The 25,291-nt window shown below is 47.9% G+C and overlaps 1 protein-coding gene across 4 annotated transcripts in view; it reads right to left on the reverse strand.

Moving 5' to 3' along the window:
* Positions 1-4,446: 4,446 nt before the first annotated feature.
* SH3PXD2B (SH3 and PX domains 2B) overlaps positions 4,447-25,291 on the reverse strand; it is a 132,446-nt gene continuing 111,601 nt past the window's right edge. For 2 of the 4 annotated variants that reach the window (XM_089769520.1, XM_089769521.1), the window contains 8 exons: positions 23,019-23,153; positions 22,296-22,400; positions 21,451-21,534; positions 19,513-19,630; positions 15,108-15,334; positions 14,291-14,340; positions 12,707-12,832; positions 4,447-10,912 (listed from right to left, as the gene is read on the reverse strand). In XM_089769520.1, coding sequence (XP_089625646.1) covers positions 9,380-10,912; positions 12,707-12,832; positions 14,291-14,340; positions 15,108-15,334; positions 19,513-19,630; positions 21,451-21,534; positions 22,296-22,400; positions 23,019-23,153 — 2,378 coding nt within the window. In that variant the 3' untranslated portion in view covers positions 4,447-9,379. The remainder of the gene's footprint in view (positions 10,913-12,706; positions 12,833-14,290; positions 14,341-15,107; positions 15,335-19,512; positions 19,631-21,450; positions 21,535-22,295; positions 22,401-23,018; positions 23,154-25,291) is intronic. The other 2 variants (XM_075900256.2, XM_006138129.4) reach the window with 2 other exon arrangements.

The raw sequence follows: 25,291 nt of genomic DNA on the forward strand, positions 1-25,291 counted from the left end.
CTGGATATAGCCTCACAGCTTGAGAATGAATTATTGATAACTATTCTATCCGTTTTTTCAATGAGTTGTGCACCCACTTTTTAGTAGTTTAATCTAGAACACATTTCCCTAGTTTGCTTATGAGTATAAAGTTTTACTAAAATCAAGATATATCATGTCCATTGCTTTTCCCATATCTGCTGGGCAAGTAACCTTGACAAAGCAGAAAATTAGATTTGTTTGGAATTATTTATTCTTGACAAATCCATGTTGGCATTAATTTATAACCCTTGGGTGCTTACAACCTGATTAATAATTTGTATATCTTCACCCATCAAAATAAGGCTGATTGGTTTATAACACTCTGGGTCTCCTTTGTTCCCCTTTTTAAATAAGTACTATGTTTGTCCTTTGCAACTCTTCTGGAACATTCACCCTTCCAACCTGAGTTCTTGACGATTGCTAATGTTCCAATTCAGCTTTAGCTAGTTCATCATAGGGTGAATTTTGTCAGTCCCCATTGATGTAAATATCTATCACATCTAACTAGTTAACCTGTTTGGGCTTGTGTTCTTTTATCCTTGTTGTTCATATTGTGTTAAGCATCTGGTCAAAATTAACTTTCTTAGTGAAGACTGAAGCAAATCAAGCATAACCACTGCAATTTGATAGGAGTCATCTGTTATTAGTTCTTCCCACTCAGTAGCAGACCTATACTTTCCTTCATCCTTTCCTTGATCTTAATGTATTTATAGAACCTCTTTTTATTGTCTTTTGTGACCTTTGCGAGGTTTAACTCAGGAGTCTCAAACTCCTGGCCTGTGGGCCACCTTGGGCTAGAGCAGTTGTGCTATCTGGTTTGGGAGTGGCAGCAGGCTGGGCTGGAGGTAGAAGCCTGTCTGTTCCCATTCCCACCATCATCCCACTCTCCCCACATTGCACCCCATGCCTGAGGACATGGCTTTGGGGATTACCAGGGGAGAGGGAGGAGCCTGGCATGGCAGCATCAGTTCCCCCCCCTCCCCCCACTCCCCGTGGCTACAGGAGTCACGGGAAAGCCAAGTGCATTCATTCCATTTTGCTCCACTCCCCTGTGGGCGTGGGGACAAGGTGCCATGGTGGACGGGAGGGGGGAGTGGGGGAGGGGAGGAGGAGGATGTGGTGATGGCAGGAAGGGGCAGGAATTGGAGAATGGAAATGGACAGTCCTTTCCTGGACTCCCAGGTTGAATTGTGAAACTGCTCTGACTTAGGTTGCCCTGGGAGCTGGGAGTTGAGAGACCCCTGGTGTAATTCATCTTAAGACTTAGGCTTTCTGACTTTGTCCCTAGACACTTGTGCTATTCTTTTGTACTCCTTGACAATTTGTCCATGCTTCCACTTTTGGTAGGATTTCCTTTCGACTTTCCAGGTAATTAGAAGAGCTCCTGGTACAGCCATCTTGACCTCTTAATATTCTTCCTGTCTTTTCTTTGTATCTGAGGAATTTTCTGTCATACATTTAGTATTGTCTCTGAGAAACTGCCAGCTCTCCTGAACATCTTTTCTTTCCAGGGGACTTTACTTACCGGTTCTCAGAGTTTGTGAGAATCTGCTTTTTAATCTAGTCCCTGTTCTGATGCTCTCCTACCTTCCTTTCCTTAAAGCCACAAAGCCTATCCATTCATGATAGCTTTCCACATGAGTTGCCTTCCTCCCTCAGATCTGCAACCAATTCTTCCTAGTTAGTCATAGTCAAGGCTATCTTCATTACTGCAGAATAGTTTTCTCTGACTTTGACTAATACAACCTTGCGCTCCTCACATCCTTTCAGAAGACTGCTGCTGAGATCATTCTCCTATCCAATCCCATCCTTGCCCACTGGTTTGTTTATCACATCAGTCAAACTTTTCTCTTCACTTTCAAGGCCTTTCACTGTCAACCCTCACTTCCAATCAGGCCATGATGCCAGCCTCCATCACCCATTTGTTACAGGCACCATTTTTTTTGTTTGTGTTTGTATAAGACCTAGCAAAATAGGGGCCAGGTCTATGAGTGGGGCTACAGTAACACAAACAATACATAACAACAAAGCGGTGCAACTTTCCCGAGTGGGAGTATCTACCTGGTGAGTCTTTGGTCTCCATCTGGGGACAGCCAATAAACCAGCCATTCGGTGCCACTGGCAGTGGTGAGTTTTGTGAAGGGGGGGGCTTGTTCACACTGTTGTGTTGCCAGATTCACAAGTCAAGCAAGATGAGTGGAGTTTTCCTTTAACTGCAGCTGCAAGACAGCCTTTTTATTCTTGCTTATCTGGCCAATACATTGCTGTGTGCTCCTCCCTCAGACAAGGGAAAGATGTGAAAGTGGGTCATTGTGATCTCTCTCTTGCAATTGCTTTAGGCACAGCACTTGTGGTTTTATTCGGAGCAGACTGCCCTAAAGAGCTTGCAGTCTAAATGGACAGGCTGACACGAGACAGAAAGCAGAGGCCCTTAGAGTTGACCCAACAGACAGACCCTAGTTCTCCGGACTAGCAATCCAGAGTCCTATCTACTAGACTGCCTCCCCAGAGATGGTTGGAAGCACATGGGGGAGAAGTCCGTGAGATACTCATGGTATGTATGCTCTGAGGATAAAGAAGGGCATTCTCCAGCACTGAAATGTCACTTCAAAACTGTATGCGTAATAGTCTCACCTTGTGTGGTGGAGACAGCAGCAACTTCCCAAGGATACTTGCAGATGAACATTTCCCAGTGGGTCATTAGAAGGTGTATCCGTCCAAAACACTCCACAATTCCAACAACAAATAGCTTCAGATGCTCCAAATGCTGCAGCTTTATCACAGTGCAATTTGTAGGCTGGTGTAATAAAACATGGCTGAATACAAAGGAGGTCTGCTGCATCTGTTCATCTCTCTCAGCACATGGGGCCTAGTAGGAATGTTTGATGGATAGATAGAAAGATAACACACATGTTCATGTTTGGGATGGGGGATTGATTTCTTTTAGGCACAAATAGCCGGGGTAAGACCCAGTTGCATGACATTATTTATGGAACATGGCATACACATCCAACCCTCGCCAGCTGCCCCATCTGTGTGTGGAGATTCACTAGCTAAGCCAATGAAATGGAGCACAATGAGCAGCAAAGCACTATGGGATTATTGTTTGGACCAGGAGAAAGGACAGCTCTGTGCTAATGAACCTGTGCCTCCATGTAGATCTTTGGATTCAAGGCACCTATTTTACAGGATAAAATGAACAGAAAAAGAGCTCAGTGCAAATCATGCCACCCCCAGAAATTCTCTCCTTGAATAAAAACTAGGGATATCAATGGTTAACTGGTGAGTATCAAGGGTGATGCTTATCAGTTGCTGGTTAACTGGTGGCACAGCTGGGCTGGAGCAGTCCCTTGCCCAGTGTAAGCTGAGGGCTGTTCCAGCCTTCTGGGCCCACTGTACAGCAAGCAGGAGGCACTGTAGCCCAGCTGGCCTGCCACATTGAGTTTAACCGGTTAACTGATTAAATGGGATTTTACATCCCTAATAAAAAGACTTGGCCTATGTCTGAGCTTTTTAATAAAGTGCCTCTGTATAACTCCAATTACAAATACTCCATGCTGGCTCTGAGATCCATGCTCTCCTGGGTGAACTTGACAGGGGACCAGCATGTACACACCATCTCACCCCCATATTATGCTATCTATACAGCACTGTATTAAACTTTATATGAAGCAATAAGAACTTTACTGCTCCTCCCAGTGTCTACTGCTCCTTCTCTTTACCGTTCCATGTTGGTGTACCGTTCCATCTTTTTCTCTTTTGCTACTAACCGCAGTAGGGGCTTTAATAGAGAGCCCCTACACTATCATGATCCTCCAGCGCTTACTGTATACGATGAGCTCTGATCCAGGAGAAAGGCCAGTCAGGCATTTCATCCATCTCTACTGAGGGGCCCTTCCAGAACAGGGCGAAGAATCTGCCTGTCTGTTGTACACACTTGTTGGTCTCTTGTCTTATACCTCGATGATAAGCAATTTGAGGCAGGTAGTGCATTTTTTTTTCTTTGCACAGCAAACAGCATAAAGGATTCTTGGTCTATGACCTGGACTCTTAGGGTATGTCTAGACTACATGGCTCTGTCACCAGAGCCATGTAGATTAGTTTACTAGACATACCCAAATGAAGCGGTGATTTAAATAATCGCCGCTTCATTTAAATTAAAATGGCTGCCGCGCTGAGCCGATCAGCTGTTTGTCGGCTCAGTGTGCTAGTCTGGATGCTCTGCGGTCGACATCAAAGGCATTTGTCGACTGCCCCGTTATGCCTCGTGGGATGAGGTTTACCGGGGCGGTCGACAAATGCCTTTGATGTTGACCGCGGAAGGTCCAGACTAGCGCGCTGAGTTGACAAACTGCTGATTGGCTCAGCGCAGCAGCCATTTTAATTTAAAGGAAGCAGCGATTATTTAAATCACCGCTTCATTTGGGTATGTCTAGTAAACTAATCCACATGGCTCTGTCGCCAGAGCCATGTAGTCTAGACATACCCATAGGTGCTAGAACAATACAAGTAATGTATCATTTTCTAGCTTGCATTTCTCCCTTTCCATAGTGATTCCACTCTCACAATCCCCATGTTTTGCATCTAACCTCCATTCCACGCCCTCTCTCGGTTCCAGGATGTTGACTGCTGGACTTATCATGGAGGATGGATAGCCAAGGATACAACCACATGTTCCAGGTGTCCCTAAACCTCTGATTGCCAAAAGTTGAGACTGGACAACAAGTAACTGCCAGTTCTGTTCATCCTTTCTGAAGCATCTGGCACTGGCCACTTTGGAAGACAGCACAGTGGACTAGATGAACATTGGCCTGACCAGTATGGCCGTTCTCACTTTCTGATCAGCAGAAACTGTCAGCAGCTCTTTGTATGGGCTTGACAGTCATCCCAAAAAGCTCTCCCCAGAAGAGCAGCTCCTCCGCCCCCAGCTAAGAAATACAGATTGAAATGATGTGATGGCTATTATGGACTCAATGGAGCAAAGAAAGTGATAAGTGAAGAAGCCGCACTGACAATGTGTAAAAACCTTCATGGGGGAGGGGAAGAGATCCTTTAGCTCCCCAATGAGAACAGGCAGCAAACATAAGAACTGGGTACCAAGTGTTATTTGCTGTCATGTTCTGAAGGGGATGCAACACCCTTTCCAAAATAACTCTGCATTGTAGCCCCCTCGCTGGGTAGCCCAACATCACAGACTAAACTTCCAGGTTAGCCAGCTGGTTAGCAGCACAAAGCACACACCAACCACAGACAGGGTCACAATTATGCTTGAAACCAGTCAAGCAATTTTTTATTTAAAAAACAAAGCAAGAAAATCCCCCCCCCCCAATACCAAACAACCCTAATGGTGAAAGCATAGATATGGCATTTACATAGGCCATATCTACCTTCCTCAGGCACCCCCACCCTCCCACAGTAATGCAGAGATGTATACATGTTTACATAATATAAGGAGACAAACAGTCTTCTATGGTTTGCAGTTGAGGCCTCCAGCCTGTCTGCGATATGCTGAGCTGAAGGGCTGCAAAGCCGGGTTTGTTATACACAAAATATGGTATTGTTCACCTATGCAGCAAATGCTAATTGCTGGGGATTCCATGGAAGGCAGGTACTTTGTAACAATGGGGGAGCTTAATATGAAGGTACCAGAGAAACTCTGCCCTTCTCTGGTGCCTTCTGGCTTAGGTTTTCAAAGCTCTTTGCAAGCATTAGCGAACTGAGCCTCCCAATCCCCCAGCATGGTAGGTCAGTTGAATTATCTTCATTTTATAGACAGGTAAACAAGGCACAGAGGTGACATGCCCTCTCTGTGATGAGTTTCAGTAGCACAGACAGGGAGAGGACCAGAAGGTTGTTCCCTGGCTCTGAGCACTAACCCATACTGTTTGTGTAAGGAGTTTTGTTGGGAGATCCAGATAAAGGGAGAGTGTTAAGAAGTCCTCAGTCTCTTCCACACTGGGATCCTCTTTGCCAATCTGAGGCTTTCTGATTTCAAACCTGACAAGGACAGGGCAGTGCCATACCTGCTCTGGGAAATGCTAGGTGGTAGGAGCATCAGATGATTATTGTGTTCTCTAAGCCAGCTAGTTTACAGGGCTTGTAAATGTTACCACCACTTGTACAGTGAGTAAGTATTTGTGGTTACTGCACAGGCATCATATAGCTATGGGTTAGTTATGAGGATCTGTGGTTACTACACAAGCATCACAGAGCTATGGGTTAGTTACCCATAACTAACTTATAGCTATATGATGCCTATACCATAACCACAGATCAATCCTGTAATTATCACTGTAGTTGGTCCAATGTATTTGAGTCCTACAATATGAAGCATTTGTTAATACTCTCAGTCTCAGCATTCAGTCTAGGTGAAAAAATAAACCTAACTGGGCATAAAATAATGGAAATGACATTGTCTCACTGAAACAGAACAAAGAACAATCAAGTCTAAGGCTACGTCTCGACTGCAGAGTTCTTTCAGAAGAAGCTTTTCCAGAAGTGATCTTCTGAAGAAACTTCTACTGAAAGAGAATGTCCACACTACCAAAGCACATAGAAAAAGCGATCTGCTTTTTCAAAAGACAGTGTCTACACTGAATGGATACTATCTCACATTTAAACTGCAATTACTATGGATGGAGTGGCCACCAGGGCACCTGTGCTTTTTCCTCTTCTTCCGAAAGAACTCCCTCTTCCCCATCCACACACGCCTTTTCCTGAAAGAGCTCCTTCAGAAAAAAGTTTCTTCCTCATAGAAAGAGGATTACCAACACCGGAAAAAAAAACCCTCCGTTCTTTCGATTTTCTTTCAAGTGTGGACATAATTGAAGTTTTTCCAGAAAAATGAGAATTTTTCCGAAAAAACCCTCTGTAGTGTAGACATACCCTAAGAGTGAGAGGGAGAGATGAAATACCCATAGGGAAAACATGCATAGTTTCTATATTCACTTGTTCAAGTACAAATCCACCTGAACCCTGTAGATATGTATTCAGCATGGTAAGCCATGCCATGGCTGCCGCTGCCCACCATGACTGCACTATTTGCAATAGCTCTCATCAAGCTTGTGTGAGTAAGTGGATGTGAACTGGGAACCACACTCTTAGCTGACAGCAGCCAAAGATAATGGAAAGTGAAGGGACACAATTCTGTCTAGCCCTTCACAACTCAAAGACGACCTGAACAAGGTTTTATTGCTGCACAGCCCACTCTTCACCCATAATCAGTCACATCCACATCGACACAGAGGAGTTTTAACTAAGCAGAGGGATGCGAAGGAGCAGTGTTGTAGTGTTACATTGCTACCTGATTCTGCTGGGGTGGGGCGGTGTAACCAAATCACAAATATTGCACAAGTCACCTTGCATTGCTGGTTCCTTTCATAAAGTATTTACCACATGGCACCAAAAGCAATGAGATTATTAATAACCACATGACCAACAATCAGCAATCTTATAAAGCAGGGGCAGAGAGAGCTAACTGAATAGTTGTCCAGGAGATGGGACTGTGCACATGGGGAAAAAAAACCCTGATGTGACTGTCATGCTGCATAATAAGATTGCCGGTGTCTGCTTCTGTTGGACTGTGCTGTAGATGGAATGCTCCACGGGGTCCAACAAAGGAAGCTGTATCGGTGGAGTCACCTCTGCCAAGCTTACTGCTACTGTTCGAGGGTGGGTGTGGCATGGAATTCTGGCATGGCCAGTGGTAATCCTCAGGAGTAGGAGTTAAAACTCTTGTAGTATTGAAGGCACTGCCTTGAATCCACAGCAAGTTGAGTACAAAAGGAAAGAAGGGGATAGGAAGAAGTTACAGCCAGTCAGATGGAATCTACTTTCCTTCTAAAAATCAGCAACAATGCAAGCTAATGGGGTTAGGCCAGGCAGGTAGGAGGGTCAACACATACTTTATTTTAAGTGAAACCTGCAAGCACACTGACATAGGCACAGACGGAGGAAGGGGGGGAGAATGACAGATGACAGTGGTCATCATTTCATTGAGAGTTTAACAGGCCCCGCATGGTTAGGGAAGGAGATCTCTTTAAATGGGAAGCAAGGTATCAACAAAAGGCACTATATTCTGCCACTCCAAAGGAAAGCAAAACAAGAGAGAGCCAAGCCTAAGAGAAACAGAAACACCTGAGTATCAGAAAAGCCACATCTGACCCCCATTCTTTTCCATCTCCAGAGAAAAAGCCCAGACTCCAGATTGTACCAGATATCAGCACCCTTTATAGTACAGCCATCTTCTAGCTGCTGATTGCCATCCCTGAGGTCTCACGGGAACAAGAGTTAAGGATCCATTTCCCTGGGCAGTTCTGAATGAAATGCTGAAGTGCAGCCTGTGTTGGGAATTCCAGGATCATTTGAGTTCTCTTTGCCAAGCCCACTGTGGAACATGCTGCTTAGTTCTCTCCAGCCACTTGAATGCAATGTGACATTGCTTGCCTGAATCACCGTCAGGCACAAGTCTGAGCAGGACCAGCGTTCCCTCTGAGCTGCGCGGCAGTACAGCTTCACAGGTGACCGATCAGCCTCACCCAGTCACGGAGCTGTGCTGCCACGCAGCTTAGAGGGAACACTGAGCAGGACCCTGGCCTAGCACAGAGGATCCTCCATTCCATGAGTGTATCTTTTTTTTAAAATGTAAATGATATTTAAATGAACACCCATCATTGTAGAGGAGATAAGAGGTAAAAGGACTGCGTTTGATGGTGCAAGCAAGCAATGTACAAACCGAACTAGACAGTAACACATTCCCTCATGGCCATGCATCAATGTACACAGCTATATAGACCTGATTTTGCATGACTGTCTGTCCTTGTCCCCATGGCTTCCTATGGCTCCTGTGTATGGCTGGACTTGGTAATAAGTTTTGGACATTTGACAGTGACCCTGAGCCACTGGGAAAAGCAACTCCTTTTGTTATTCCAGATTCCACTTCGCTTCTTTACCTGGATAATGGCTGAATTTCCTTGGTTTCCCTGTAGACTCTTCAAAAAGCCTAGTGGGCATCAGCAATTTTTCTAAGATGGGAAGGAAATTGCATTTGCCAACATACACCGGGATCTTGTTGAGAAACAACTTCACAGTCCACCACCAGGAGCTGGTTTACCATAGATGGACAAAGGAGGAAAGTATTTCTTGTGAATGGGTAGGGGAACAGACAGAGCAGGAGTGAAGGCCTTGCTGCATTATGTCAAGCCTGCTTCTTGAATTCTGCCTCAGGAATGACACAAATTGGAATGTACAGTATCCCACATATTTTTAAGCCAGCATTATGGAAAACTATAAATTAATAGGCTAATTAAATACTCAGATGAAAGAACAGGAACCTTCAACTGTGTAAACTGAGGGCAGACTATGGCTTCTTTCTTAGATAATTGGAGGGAATCCAGCCCTCCCAACAAGATCCCCCAGTTAGAACCTTGCAAAACCACCAGCCACTGCTGTTCTTCTCACGAACTTCAAATAAGGTCCCTTCTTTAAAGCTGCTAGTCTCTTCATCTCCTTCGAAATCTGCCACAGCCACATAGAGGGCTTCTTTGGAGATATCCGGATTGGTGAAGGGGGCAGCTGTCCTCTCCCTGGCTTCCCCTCTCTCCACCTGCTTGGCCATTACCTTTAGACCTAAGCTGCTTTTCCCTTTGGCTTCGTCTTGGCACACGGCAGGCAGAAATGGTTTGGCCTTTGGTGGAACCAGCATGGGCCGGCCAGGCACCGAGGCAGCTCTGATTTCAGGCACTTCCCTCTGTGGGGCTTTCAGCTCTGAAGTGGGGCCAGAGGAGGAAGATACCACTTTCTTTGGTGGAGGAGGTCTTCTGGGTGGTACCACTGGCCGTTGAAGTGCTGGCTCTCTGAGAGGTGGGGAGCCACTCTTGGGTTCGCTCTCGGCCATCTTTGGAGGGCCAAAGGGAGCTTTGGGTGCAGTCTCCTTTGGGATCTGGCTGTCCTGTTTGGCTGGGGATCTGTTCTCCATGCTCAGTCGCTCCTGAGGCCTGCCAGAAGCCTCTCCTGGGAGCACATTGTTACTGAAGACATTTTCACTAGCCATAGCGTCCTGCTCAGGGGGTTTCTCTTGAGACTTTGCAGGTCTGAGCTTGCTTCTTAGATTGCATATGTCCAGTTTATCATCTGCCTGAGGTGGGTCCGTCTTGGGGGCTGCAGCTGGTTTCGGCCTGATGTAAGGTTTTGATTTCAAGAAGGGATTCTGGGCCATTGGCTCAGACTTGTCTTCTGGGGGCTCAATTTTTGGCTTGGCTGGCTTGACAGTAGGCCGCAGGTTTGGTTTCTTCACTTCCTTGGCCGACACCTTGTGCCCACACTCCAAGCCCATTTCGTTTTTCAGCTGGAACAATTTGCCCTTTTCTGTTTTCAGCTCTGGCTTCTTGTTGTCCCTAGGGGTGGCTGTCTGCTTTGGAGGGATCATTGGCAAAATCATGCCTGGGGGCTTGGGTGGAGGCCTCTGCCTCTCCATTAACTCACCTTCGGATTTAATGATTGACTCTTTCCTGGGGGGAAGGCTGGGCTTCTCCTCTGTATCCTGATCAGAGATCTCCTCATACCCAGCGGCTACATCATTGCTCTCTGCAGGAGCACTCTTAATAGCCTCCTTCCCCTTCCAGTCTTTGGCCCATTTCATTCCACAGTCCATACCATTAGGTGGAGCTTCAGGCAGAGGCCTGGATGGCCCAGTGGCTTCTTCGCTGGTTTTGCTCTCTGCAGTTATCTCACCAAGCGGGACCTGGGCCATCTCATTAGGCAACGGTGCTAGAAAGTTAGGCCTAGAAGCATTGCTAGTTTTTTTATATTTATCGATAAAGGTTGCTGGGGCCCAGCCTTCCTTCTCCTCAATCTGAATGTACCACCAGCCACTCAGGTTTTTCTCGATCACCTAGAAGAAGAAACACAACCATCACAGATTTGGAAATACTTAGCCAGGCCTCTCTGCACAGCAGCTGCCTATGAACCAAAGGGCTAAAAAAGTGTAGCCTAGAAATGGAAGGTCACACTTCAGACCAAGAACATGTAAAAGAGGCTGCAGGTATCATGGATAATAATAATACAGATAATAGCAATACCTAGCTCTTCTGTTGCACTTTTGATCTCAAAGCACTTTATAAGAGAAAGAATGACCATTATCCTAATTTTACAGGTGGGGAAACTGAGGCATAGAAAGGTGATGAGAGATGATTCAAGTTCATTCAGCAGGGCAGTGGCAGAGCCAGGAACAGAATTCAGGCCTCCAGTACAGGTCCTGCCGGTACTAGGTAACACCATTCTCACTTCCACAAGGCCAGTATCAAACCGTGATTTAGTCAGAGGGGGAGTTTGATGGGTTTTTAGTTTTTACTTGTGCATATTGGGCCACCTCAGAAGATTCTGCACAGTTGCAGATGAGTGGCACTACAAGAGCAGGGGGTCTGCAAGGGGAGTTTCATTAGCAGAGGCGAGGATAGGGAGCACTTGGTCTGGATTAAGATGCGGTTTGTTATTTCAAACCTCTGTCCCTCTCACTACAGAGGATGTTTCAGGTCAGAAGAGTGGTAATTGGCAGAGTCGTGGGGCTGAAATAGCAGAAGGGCTGAAGGTCAAGACAGAAGTGTACTGGCATATGCGCGTGGGAGCAATCTGTCTCAATGCCTACACTCTGCTTAGCTCTAGCTGGTTCTGGCCCACATTTTCACACCCACATGCACATTTGGACATACAGGCTTCTCTATATTCTCAGTGTTCGTGAGCACTAAATTCACAGTATTTTTCAAAAGAAAAAACATCTCAAGCTCTCCAGCACATGAGGGAAGAGGAGACAAGGACAGTCTGAGATTTTTCAAGACTTCGGGGTGGGCGGGAGGAGGAAGAGACACATAATGCATCTGGCCACTGGGTGACACTATTGAGCTATCCACCAAGACACAGATCACCAAAATCCCCAGCCACTGAAGGCACTGGAAGTTAAGATTGTCCTGTGTCTACACTAGAAACAGGTTGCCAGTTTGGCTACTCCAGCAAACCGCCCAAGTGCAGATGCAGCTTTTATATTGGCAAGAGATTCCTTTTGCTGGGACATCCTATACCAGGGCTCTTTTGCCAGTGTAACAGCATCTCTGCTAGAGCTTCTGGCAGCACAGCTACATGTGTGTGTGTTTCTTCTAATTCCTAACAGACACAGGTAGGCTGGCAAAACTTTTAAGTGTAGACCAGACCTGCTAAACAAAAGTCCCATCTCTGAAAAGAGAAGGAACCTGCCGCTATCAGTCAAGAAGCTTCCAACTCCCACTAGAGCAGGTGCACAGCATCCTGGCATGGGCCACACAAGTCCATAGGGCATTTGAGGATCAGAGGTTCCAAAACATGAGCATGTGGAAAATCTCTTCCCACAGCAGCACGTGGCCTGGAACAGAATTAAACCTCCCCCCCCAGTGCACAGATAGGCCTTCCACTAGGATTCAGACTCTTCCCGGGACAGCTGATAGTGCCACTGACTGGCAATGGACTCCAGGTCTGAAACCCGACTCTTAGGATTTGGGAGTAGTGCCGCACCCCCTGCCCCCGCCGAGCTGGAATCCACACATCCATCCCGGGAAAATCTTAATGGGGGTTGAAGAAAGTCACCTGAGTGGGTGACTTGGAGGTGAAGCGAGAGGGAGGGAGAGAAGGAAGAAGGAAAGATGGGGTGTGGTCTCACCTCTACTTTCATTCCTGCCTGGAAGCTGATGCCGTCGGGAATGGTGGTCTGGAAGTCAGCAATGGTGTAATATTCTTCTTCCACTTGGGGAGGGACAGGAGGTTTAGGCAGGTTCAATCCACGTGGCTATTGCAATAAAAACAGACAATCATTCAGCTTTTCTCAGGAAGACCCATTAGCATGCTTGCACGGATGGCTCACATTGGCTAACTAGCCAAAGAGACGCCAGCTACCAAACAGACCACAGGATGAACCACTTGGCACACAGAGCACCCTCGCAGATACAGACACTAACCCCATCTTCAGACTGAATCCAAAGTAATCCAGATTGCTTTCAATGGCACAGCTGACATGGTTACTAGTCCTGTAGTCTCTATGAACCGCTGGCTGCTGGGCCATGGTGGCTCTGGTGTCTGGGGCTGGGGTGCACTGCCCAGAGCCTCGCCTCCCATCATGGCTGTTGGCAGGGGTGTGTCCTGCCCTGCCTCTCAGCCAACCAGTGCTGGGAAGGGGCAGGATCTTCTCCTAGATGTGGAAGAGCTGTTTGCTGTGCAACAGGAGGGCCACGCAGACCCCAGGCAGCAGCACTCAGCTGGCGGGCAGCGCAGAGGTAGGTGAGGGGGGCAGGGCAGGCACAGGGGGCTCTGAGGTAGGGCTAGCATTGGGGGGCTCTGGTGGTGGGGAGCTGGCACTGGGGGGCTCTGGGGGCAGGGTTAGTGTTGGGGAGCTTTAAGGGGTAGGGGCTCTTAGAGGCAGGGGGCTGACATTGGGGGGCACTGGGGCGGGGAGCAGGCACTGGGGGCAGGGTTAGCAGTGAGGGGACTACTGGGGCAGGGCTGGCACTGGGGGCACTCTAGGGATGAAGCTAATATTGGGGACTGGGGGCTGGCATTGGGGGGGTCTGGGGGTTGGGTGCAGTGGGGCTCTAGAAACAGAAGGCTGGCACTGGGGCACTATACGGGGTGGGGTGCTGGCACTGAGGCATTTGGCACTGGGGACTGAGGGTGGACAGCTGGCACTGGGCGGGGGTTGAGTGCAAGGGGACTCTGGGGTCAGACGCTGGCGCTGGGGGATAGTGGAAAGGTGGGGGCTCTAGGGATTAGGACTGGTGGCTGATGGGTGGTTCTGGGAGCAGGGGCTTTTGGTGGACTAGTAACATTTGATGTGTATATTTGCATATTCATTATTTGCATAGTGAATATGCAAATAACATGTTACCAGCCCACCAAAAGTTTGTGAATGGGTTTGCCAGTCTGTGGTATAATAAAGGTTGGGAGCACTGCTGTAGGCTTACCAGCCCCTGAGTAAGGGAACAGTTTATTCAATCCAGCCATCCCCTTGACTTAAAAACAAAGCCACTAAGTTTTGCTTTGAGAACAAATTGGACCAGATGAGTAACATGGCGGCCTGGAGGCCCTGCCCCTGCACTAGATCCATCTGAATGCAACAGAGCAGTTGCCTTCTGCCCCAGAAGCTTTGTTCTCCTGGGGGGGAAGGCGGGGACAACCTTCTCTGGCAGAGGGAGTTTTTCCCTGGAGAGGTGGCAGGTGGCAAGTGGGACAGCTGGTCCAGGAGGGCACTTACTATAGTGAGATCTCGGCGAGGAGGGGGCCTCTGCCTCATCTTTGGCGACTCTGTGGAAACACAATTTCAGATTCCACTGAGGTTCAAGGTGCAGTGTCCAGACACGTTCCCAAAAAGACACATTTCGGAGAACAGCAGTGAACCCCACATGCAAACCCAGCCATGAGGGCCATCTTCTGTCCTTCCCTCCCCACAGCTGTGCTGCCGCCTAGCTCCTAGTTTCTCCTACAGCACAGTGACTCAGACAGTGTCATATCTGCTCAGGAACTACAGGCACCTCAAGCTTTTCCAGGCCAACCAGCCCTCTGCAGAGATGCCAGTAGAGCCCAGCCAGGAGCAGAAGCCACAGTGCACCAGTGGGCATGCATGGGAAGACAGAAGCTGAGCAGCATGCTAGTGCCACTGTCTTACCCATCTAACAGCCTGCACTCAAACCCAGGTTCAGTGACTAGCCTGCAGAGATAACCCAGCAGCACACACCCACAGCTGCCCAGGGGGAGGAGATGTGCATTCATGAGAAAAGAGAACGGGAAGACTCACTGGAGGGAGAACAGGGCCCATGTCTGCCTCTGCTCCAGTAGAGAGAGCTAAGGATGGAGCAGGAAGCTATACAGAATGGTCCACACTGGCTCCCGGGCTCCAGGAAGGGCCTTTTTCTTAACACAGTAATGTCCAGATGTTGTGGCAAAGCGCCCACTGCCTAGGAGCCCTTGAAAGGGCAGTCAGCTTCCTCCCCTGCTCGGCTGCACTGCTCAGCCACACAGCCAGGCTCAAGGAGCTGCACCAAACACCCAAACTTTAGCATCCCCCCACTTACTGCGTCGAATGTCGGCCTGTGGTAACGGTCGGCCATCAAACCTCCCCTCTCTTTGGTTGTTGGGCCCGTCCTTCTCTCGGCCTGTTGAATTCTGCTGCCGGGGAACACCATCCAGATCCAGGGAACACGAGTGGGTGGAGGAGCCAGATCCCAGTTTCTGTGTAAACATCTCTCCACTTCCTTTCTTTAGGTAGGAAGCCGGGGCCCAGCCCTCTTGCCCCTGATACCTGCAAACAACAAGATCTTCCCTTCAGCCCCATCACATGGGACTCATGCCTCTCTTACTTTGGCCCTCACTACCATGCGCCAGAGCCAACCCACAGTAGGACCAGCTGTGTTGGGTGGGGGAAAGGCTGGGCCAGGGAATTGGTGTGGCACCATAGAGATATACAGTGGTGGCCAGCAGATCTGGTAGGTGCTGAAAAAGGCCCATCCTCACAGGTGTCTGTGTGAAACCAGGTGTCTGTGTGAAACCATAGAGTCCTAGGGCTGGAAGAGACTACAGCCCTGCCAAGGTCCCAGGCCACAGCACAGCTCAGGTACAGTTAAAACACATCTGCAAAGGTGCGCTGTGTTTTAAATGTGTTGGGGGAAGCAGTGACACCAACGGAATATCTCAACAGCATAGGGAAGACCCGTATCAGTCCCTTAATGTTGTTGTGTACATCATACTGTAACTTGAGACCATTGCTCCTCATTCTGTCATCTCTGAGAACAGCCTTTCTCCATCCTCTTTGAAGCCCCCCTTCAGGAAGTTGAAGGCAGCTATCAAATCCCCCCTCACTCTTCTCTTCTGCAGACTAAACAAGCTCAAATCCCTCAGCCTCTCCTCATAAGTCATGTGCTCCAGTCCCCTGTGCATTCTTGTTGCCCTCAGCTGGACTCTTCAATTTGTCCACATCCTTTCTGTTACGAGGCGGGAAGGAGGTAGAACTGGACACAATTCTCCAGATATGGCCTTACCAGTGCAGAATAAAGTGGAATAATCACTTCTCTAGATCTCCTGGCAATGCTCCTCTTAATGCACCCCACTATGGCGTTAGCCTTCTTGGCTACAAGGGCACACTGCTGACTCATATCCAGAAATGAGCCTCTTTGGTTCCAGTCTGTTTCCAGGGACCAGAAAGTGCCACTACTTGCTGGCTTCCCTTTGCTGGCAGCCTCAGCATAGGGATCTGGGACCAAGTGAGGCAATGAAATCTCCTCTCCTCTCTCCCCTTCAGGGATTGCTCAGATGAGGAGTGAGGCAGAGTGGTTGGGCAGCGTAGGGGGAAACCGAACAGCTGCTGCAGCCCATTACGGATCACTCTTTGGATTAAAATAAAGGCAATCAGTGTGCAGGTCTCTCTGCCTGGCTCCTTTCCTTGCACTAATTCACTTGGTGGAGAACCCAACCCTACGCTCTGATTGAAAAACCACTTCCACAGAGTGCCTCTGCCATGCACCAGGGTCCCATGCCAAGCTTAGGAGACCTCTGCCCGCTGCCTGGAGAGTGAAGTCACTGGGCTCAGATGGCACCAGCTGCTGAGCTTGTAATTGACTTGGGCTTTTCACAGCAGCTTTTTCCAGTTTAAGAAGTCAACATGCATTTTTTTCGGATGAGCTGCTGCCAACGCTACAGGTTCAGTGCAAGGTTAAGAAAATCAAGGCGTCTCCCACCCAAGTTTGCACATGCCCTTTGCTAGCCTGCAAATACTCACTCTGCCTCCAAGCTTTAGTTCTTAATGCTCAGAGATTTTTGGTCTGTGAAACAGGCTGAGGCCAGGGAGTCTGGCCTGGATAACAACACATTTCAAGAGTAGCCTCATAATACAGTTGGAGGATCTAGTCTGCATAGGAGGCCTTCCTACAGGACATATGTATAACCCCTAGGATTTCCATGACAATGATGTATGCAACAACGTTAAGGGACTGATACGGGTCTTCCCTATGCTGTTTAGATATTCCTTTGGTGTCACTGCTTCCCCCAACACATTTAAAACACAGCACACCTTTGCAGATGTGTTTTAACTGTACCTGAGCTGTGGCCTGGGACCTTAGCAGGGCTGTAGTGTTCTGGGAATGAGGTAAGACCAAGGTTCAGTCCTGTCTTTACTGCAACAGCAAGCCATGTTTATTTGGGTCATATAAGAACTTAGTTAGATACATTAGACAGAAAAGTCTGGTGAGAAAACAGACCTGTGTCAGAATCCATCATGTACTAAGGTCATCTGAAGTACAAAATAGCATCTGCAGTGTGGACTGGGCCCTTAACCACCACCCTTTCCTCCACACCCAAAATCGCCTCAGGTAGAACAAGCCTGTTACATGGGCATCTCTTCCTGCTTGGCCTACAGTTAGTGCCTTTGCCATTTTAGCAGTAGTAATAATGCTGTGCATGTACCTGACACTTTTCTGATCTGCTCTGAGAACTAAGAATAAAAGATGGACAAGGATCACAATCATTGCACCCATTTTACAGGTTGGATAACCAGAACCAAAGACTAGGTAGGGCAACTTACCTGACTGGAGCACTGTCATGGATGGGTATAAAGTGTTCAGGAAGGAGAGGTGCAGAGAAAAGGTGAAAGATGTGTTCTGTATGTAAGAGAGCAGTATGATTGCTCCAAGTTCCAGTATGAAACTGGATAGAAAGCTGGCTAGATCATTGGGCTCAATGGACAGTGATTAACGGCTCGATGTCTAGTTGGCAGCCAGTATCAAGCAGAGTGCCTCAGGGTCAGTCCTGGGGCTGATTTTGTTCAACATCTTCATTACTGATCTAGAGGATGGGATGGATTGCACACTCAGCACATTTGTAGCTGTCACTGATTTGGGTGGAGAGATAGAATCATAGGACTGGAAGAGACAGAGTCCAATCCTCTGCCCAAAGCAGGAACAACCCCAACTAAATCATCCGAGCCAGGGCTTAAAAACCTCTAGGGATGGAGATTCTACCACCTCCCTAGGTAACTCCTTCCAGTGCTTCACCACTCTCCTAGTGTAATAATTTTTCCTATTATACAATCTAGAGCTCCCCCACTGCAACTTGAGACCATTGCTCCTCATTCTGCTACCTGTCACTACTGAGAACAGCCTCTCTCCTCCTTCCTTGGAGCCCCCTTTCAGGAAGTTGAAGGCTGCTATCAAATCCCCCCTCACTCTTCTCTTCTGCAGACTAAACAAACCAAAATCCCTCAGCCTCTCCTCATAGATCATGTGCTCCAGCCCCCTAATCATTTTTGTTGCCCTCCACTGGACCCCCTTCAATGCAACCACATCCTTTCTGTAGTGGGGGGCCCAGAACTGGATACAATACTCCAGATGTGGCCTCACCAGTGCCAAATAAAGGTAGATATACTGCAGGGTAGGGGTAGGGTCCAGAATGATCTAGACAAATTGGAAGATTGGGCCAAAAGAAATCTAATGAGGCTCAAGAAGGACAAGTGCAGAGTCCTGCACTTAGGATGGAAGAATCCCAGGCACTGCTATAGGCTGGGAACTGACAGGCTAAGTGGTAGTTCTGCAAAAAAGCACTTAGTGTTAACTCCTATCCAGCGTCTCACCTACTGTAATTGCAGTGTCCTTGTTGCCAAGAAGGCTAATGGCATATTGAGCTGCATTAGTAGGAGCATTGTTAGCAGACTGAGGAAAATGATTATCTCCATCTATTCAGCACTGGTGAGGCCACATCTGGAGTACTATATCCAGTTTTGGCTCCCCACTACAGAAAGGATGTGGGCAAATTGTACAGCAAAAGGTCAATGAAAATTATTGGGGAGTTGGGGTACATGACTTATGAGTAGAAGTTGAGGGAACTGGGCCTATTTAGTCTGCAGAAGAATGAGGGAGGATTCCAAAGAGGATAGAGCCAGGCTGTTCTCAGCTCAGTGTTGGCAGATGACAGAATGAGGAGCAATGACCTCAAGCTGCACAGTAGGAGGTCTAGGTTAGATATTAGGAAAAACTATTTCACTAGGAGGGTGATGAAGTACTGGAATGGGTTACTTAGGGAGGTGGTGGAATCTCCAACCTTAGAGGCTATGCTTGACAAAGCCCTCGCTGGAATGATTTAGTTGGGGTTGATCCTGCTTTGAGCTGGGGGTTGGACTAGAGGGCTTCCTGAGGTCTCTCCCAACCCTGATCTCCTATGATTCTAACCCGTGAAGCTTACACCACATGGTGAGTCAATGGTGAGGCTGGGAACAGAACCCTGTGGCGCCAGCTCCCAGTTTTACTTTTCATCTACTGGCCCATGCTGTTTCCCTAATACACTGAGCTAGAAGATGCAACCTGCCAGGACTTCGGGGAAGTCCCCCTCAGACGCACACATCTGAAAATTTCTCTTATACACTTAAGGATCCCCCTCCCTCTTCTGTACAACTGCCACCTACATCCTGTGGGAATAATAGAGGGAGGAAGGTACCTGATTTTCCACCAGCCCTCAAGGTTTTTCTGAATCACCTCTACCACAGCCCCTTTTTCTAGATTCATTTCATCCTCGTCTCTAGCGGTGTATGGGTAAATGACCGTGTACTTCTCCTCTGTGGAGCACAAAAACAGGATCATAAACGGGCCATTTTAGGAACACCAAAATTCATTAGAATTGGAACCATACTAACAGTGCACACACACACATGCACAGACACACATTTAGGACAGAATTTTGTGTAAAGGCACATTTCCAAATGCCAATGGATTTGCTTTGAAATGTATACGCACACACCAGTTCACCAGGACACTGGGCAGGGCCAGAGAGTCCCAATCTGCATTCCATATAGCCAGACATGGACCAGGCAAAGTTGGTTCAACCCTGTTAACCATTTTCCCTCAGGGTTATGTCTTCTGTAATTTCTAAAGCTTCAATGATCTGCCCCACCCCTCACTGCCTTAAGTCCCTGTTATACTGCCACTATTCTTCTAGACAAGCAAGTTTCGACAAGACTCCTTTCAGAAACCCAGCTCTCTTGCTACTCCTTAAGGCTACGTCTATACTGCAAGCCTCTTGTGGAAGAGCAAATGCAAATGGAGCACTCGTATGCATATGCAGCGCTTTCATTTGCATGTCCTCTTCCTTTCCCTTTTGCGCAAAAGGGGGTTTTTGTGCAAAAAGGCGTCATCTACACAGCGCTTTTTAGCACAAAAGGGAAAGGAAGAGGACATGCAAATGAGTGTGCTGCATATGCATATGAGTGCTCCATTTGCATTTGCTCTTCCACAAGAGGCTTGCAGTATAGACGTAGCCTAAGTCCCCAGCCAATCTGGGGATTGTGCTTCAGGGTGTCCATTGCTGTAATCAAAATCTCTCCATCTCTCACGTCCACAAGGTCCTGGGCCAGTCTGACATACCATGACGCTGCCACAGTTCAGACAGGGGGTACCACGGAAAAATAATTAAAACACACACAGAACCAACTTCTCATGCAGAGATCTTAAATCCCTCTACAAAGGTAGGTCTGTCCGAACACAATCTTTACAGAGGAGGAACGTGGGCACAGAGCAGAAAAATGCCTTGGCCAACGTCACACAATGAGTGTGATTCCTAGACTGGTGCCCTATCCCCTGGATTGAATGACTATGGGCAATGATATGGAGGTCTTATTTCTAATGAGGAAGAAGAGGAAAGGACAAAACACGCTGCTAGCAATGCCCGCTTTGCAAACAATAAGCTGTTAGATTAACTAGCTGTCCCTTATTTCCTCATCTCCTTCCCCCCCCCCCCCACTCTCGTCCCTGCTTTTGAGGGGCAACCCCCATGCGGGGCTTGCACTTACCAGTGTTGGACTAGGATGCAGGCCACCTGGAAAAAACCTCAAACCCCAGAGGTGCTGTGGCATCATTTTTCTCCCCTCTACAATTTTTCCTACCTCTGCATCCTGGAACAGAATGGCCCGCTGGAGAGCTAGAAGCTCATTTTACATCAGACTTTCCACCCACTTTGCATGAGGAATCAAAACTAAGAAATATCCTGTCACATCCAGGAGCTCTGAGCTGAGCCCTCACCTCCTAACCTGCGCTGAAGTGCTAAGATCCAGGTTCACAGGTCAGTGCACAAGCTCTGCACACATGATACCAGAGAGCAGAAACTCCAGCCTTCAGGCCCAGAACAGATAGGCCTCTACCCAGCGAGCTAAAGGAATAGCCAGCAGAGGGAATAATTACTGATGTGAGCAGATTTGAGACTACAGCCAGCAGAAAGCAGCAGTGCATAGACAGGCACAGCTGGAAGGCAGAGGGCTGACACAAGCAGAGTTCACCACATGCAAAGCATACAAATACCACAGGCTCCAGCACATGCAGACAGACACAGGCACAGCTCCAAGCAGAGAACAAAGGCAGCAGAAGAAGTCTCTACAGCATCCACCTCGACCCCATCCACTGGTATACAAGTCCCCAAGAGTCCGACGGCGGCCAACATGCCTGGGCAGAGACCAGTATCGCCAAGGAACTGGGAGGAGCACATCAGGGAAGCAGGAGAGGGACAAAAAAGGATGTAAGGAGACAGCATCAGACCTTATAGTTTTGCCTGTAGGCAGAAGACAGGGATGACACCATGGAGCTGTCAGACTGCACTCATCTGGGTTTCAGGTCCACGGTCCTCCCCACTCCACCATCTCCCCTGGTTGTGGGATAAATCTAACTACAGAGCTAAATTAAGCCCAGACTTGGCACTCCAAGAGATGTTCCCAGAGATGTCAGGATGTGTTGTATGAGAGACCTGGTATGGCACAGGGCACTTCTGAGTTATCTCAAATAAAGCCTGTATCCTTGTTATTCCAAGCACATGGGCCACTGCATTCTCCTTTCTCCTACCTGCCCCACACAACACTCTACTAAGGGGAAGGCCACAGCTCATGGGAAACAGGAGAGGCACAGGGCTCAGGCCCTGCTATTCTTACTAATAGCAAGTGCCCAGCTATGTAGATAAGGGGATCCAAATTGGGGCAGAGGCCAGTCATTCCAACCCATCAGCATTCAACTGCTCCACTAGCGGCACTAGAACAGCTGTCTGCAGTTCCCATCTTGACTCATGGCTGGAAGATGGGGAGATTAAGGCCATGCCTTGTTAAATGACCTCATTCAAGGTCACTTGTGGGTTTGTTGCCCTGGGTTCCAGCCTGCTAAATATAAAAGGTCTAAGCAGCCCAAGAAGATTCCTGCACCCTGGGCTAGGATGGGAGTTCATCTCTTCTCAAACTGGCTTCTTACCTTCTTCAGGCTGCATTGAGAATTCATCTTGGACACCATCCTGAGCTTCCAGGCATGTAGCCGGTACCCAGCCTTGCTCATCAGATGTGCTCACAAACCACCAGCCTGAAAACAAGCAACAGACCCGTTAGCTGGGGGCATCCATTTGATCATGCACCCACGATCACCACTTGACAACAGCTCTCTTCAGCTAGTCAGGAGTCTGCTCCACCGGGCTCCTTGCCTGGTCTGTAGGTCACAGACTGGAAAGAGGGTCTACACTAGGGTGAACCCACAGCAACGGAGCAGCACGGGTCCCCTTACAGGAATTTACAGTAAAGTGGCCAGGCTTTAAAAGACTACAGTCCCTCCCATGTGTCGTTAGCAGCAGCAAGGATTCTTACAATCTTTGGAACTGGCTTTAATTTACTTTTCTTCTTTACGCTGTTTGTTTTCTTTCTGCACTTCCCTTGGTTTATTATCCAAGGCTCCTCTAATTAACAGAGATGAATGAATTTGACTGCAAATAAAAAAAAAATACTGCAATGGCTCCTACCACTTCATGGAAACACCAATACGGAGGTGATGTGTCACCCAACAAAATTCATTCTGCACATGGATGTAAAAAATGTGAGAGAGAACACTGCTGGGGATCCTGCTCTCCTAGGGATGGGATGCATTCAAGCCCCCCCCTTTTTTTAAAGGCCACGTATTTGGGTCCACAGACACTTAGCCTCTCCCTACCTGATTCATTCTTCTCAATGATATCCACCATCTGACCCACACACAAGCTGATCTCAGAGCTCTCCTGCTTCTGGTAATCTGCCACCACCACATACTGCTCCAGGACCATAGGATCCACCGATGCCAAGTCACCGCCTAGGCGAGGGGAACAAAACACACTTTGTGCACCAAATCACCAGTGGCACAAGACAGCACATATCTCCCACCGGCTCCATGGCTGCTGCTGGCCTGCAAGAAGCCACAGGAGCAGGGCATCAATCGGACCCAGGCGTGAAAAGGGTGAATCAAACAGTCATAGCAAAGAGAAGAAAATAAGTGGCCAGGTGAGATCAGTGCAGTCAGGTGAGGTCTCTTAAACTGCTCACCACTTGCTGCCTGCACTCCAGAAGGGCCCAAGCATTCCCACCACCATAGATGCAAACAGTTGCCTAGTCTCCTCTAGTATGAACATCTTTGCTGGAAAAAGCAAGGGAGGCTTTAACTGGTGCATGGATTTGTGAGGGACTGGAGAAATGGGTCCAATGAGCTGAGAAACATCCTGAACCTCACAAATTTTTGGGAAGTTGGGCAAATCAGAAGAGAATAAAGTAACTTAAAAACCAGGCTGTTTTCTCACTGCTACTGCCTGTCCTGTCCAAAATATCCCAAGAGAGGCTCATCTGATGGGGCATCCTGTCCTGTTCTGCACACCTACAGGCCAACTGACTAGTAATTCCAGCCAGGCGGGAGGGGGGGGGGGTCAAGCTGAGACATCCCCAAAAAGGCTCAAATTTCAGAAAATACTGAGCATCTGTCCTCTGAAAATGAGGACCCATCAAGGTGCTGTAGGTTGGCTCACAGCCAACTTTTAAAAATCTTGACCTAGGGGTTTGGACATAGTAGCTTCATGAACACCCATAGGACATCAGACCTTCCCCTTCCTTTTGCTTTACTGCCTAATCTTATATACTTCAGAGATTGCCTCATGCCTCTTCCCCCTTTAAACAAGGAGACTGAATCTGTGGAGGGATTTTATTTCCACCGCTAGTCCCCATTCCAGTTTTGCCCTCCGCTTGTAGTAGATCCTTATTTGAAATACACATGAATAACCAAGGACAACACAAGGAAGGCTACTCACTGACACAGAAAAAGAAAGGGGAAAAAGGATTCTCCCTCATCTGTGCCTCACTCTGCCCATCTCACCTTGCTACTTTCCCATTGCCTCCCTTGTGATGTTGTGTGAGAGAAACTCTCTCATTTAGGGCCTGGTGTAGTCAACCCTCTGTGCACCCAACTGCCAGAGGACTTATTCACTGAAGGGATTGATGCTGCAAGCCTTACATCAGAAACTTCATGGGCAGGGACCCTGTTGTCTTGTATGTTGGTAAAATGCCATTCACTTCTGTGGTTCAAATGAAAAATCAATCTGAGTCTTGGTGCTCTCCAAGTCTCCATGCTGGACAGGGAAAACGCAGCCAAACGTGAGCAGTATGCAGGAGACATTGCACTATGCCCTACTAATGCCCTGCACATTTTCAGCCAGTACAGCTCGCACCCCGTGGCAGAGTCTACGCTGCTGTCCCCTTCATGGCCTTTGGCCAAAGTAAAATATGTGGAGTTATTTCCTGTGGTAACTACATCTGGCACTACAGGAGCTCTTAGCTTGCACTTCTGGAGGACGAAGCTTAAGCAAACAGGGATTTTAAAAAAAATCCAAGAATTCAGCTGGCTTTGCAGTTTAACAAGTGCTTGTTCACTCATGTTCCGAAGTATTTTCCTATTCTGCTAGACATGGGGCAAGTACAGACACGATAAAGAGAGAGCACCATGCTTATTATGGGGAGAAGAGGCCTGACAGCTACAGAATGGCATATTAATACAAATTACAACCAAAAGAACTAAAATCAAAATCTGCCATGCCCCCTCCCTGCAGGAAAACAAAGGCAGACATTTTGGTCTTGCTAAGAATAGTCTCAACCTCTAGGGGGCAGTATAAGCTAAGATGCTTAAGTCTGTCCAGCAGATGGAGGCTAGAATGCTTCATGCGGGGGGCGGGGGGGCGGGGGGGCGGGGGGGGGGGGGAGGAGAGAATGTAACTAGAATTGGCATGAGAGAGCAGGTCTACATTGATTTTTTTAAACACTTTTTCATTTATTAAAATGCTCTGGATCCAGATCCACTGCCATTGCTTGGTATTTATTACTAGTGCAGCTCTCCTTCTGTGGAACATGGGTTTGGTCCAAATCAGCTGCATTTAGGGTTGCCAGGTGTCTTTTTTTCCAGGATAGTTCGGT

Source organism: Pelodiscus sinensis, chromosome 16 (genome assembly GCF_052426305.1).
Source record: "Pelodiscus sinensis isolate ZL-2025 chromosome 16, ASM5242630v1, whole genome shotgun sequence".
Classification (NCBI taxonomy): domain Eukaryota; kingdom Metazoa; phylum Chordata; order Testudines; family Trionychidae; genus Pelodiscus; species Pelodiscus sinensis.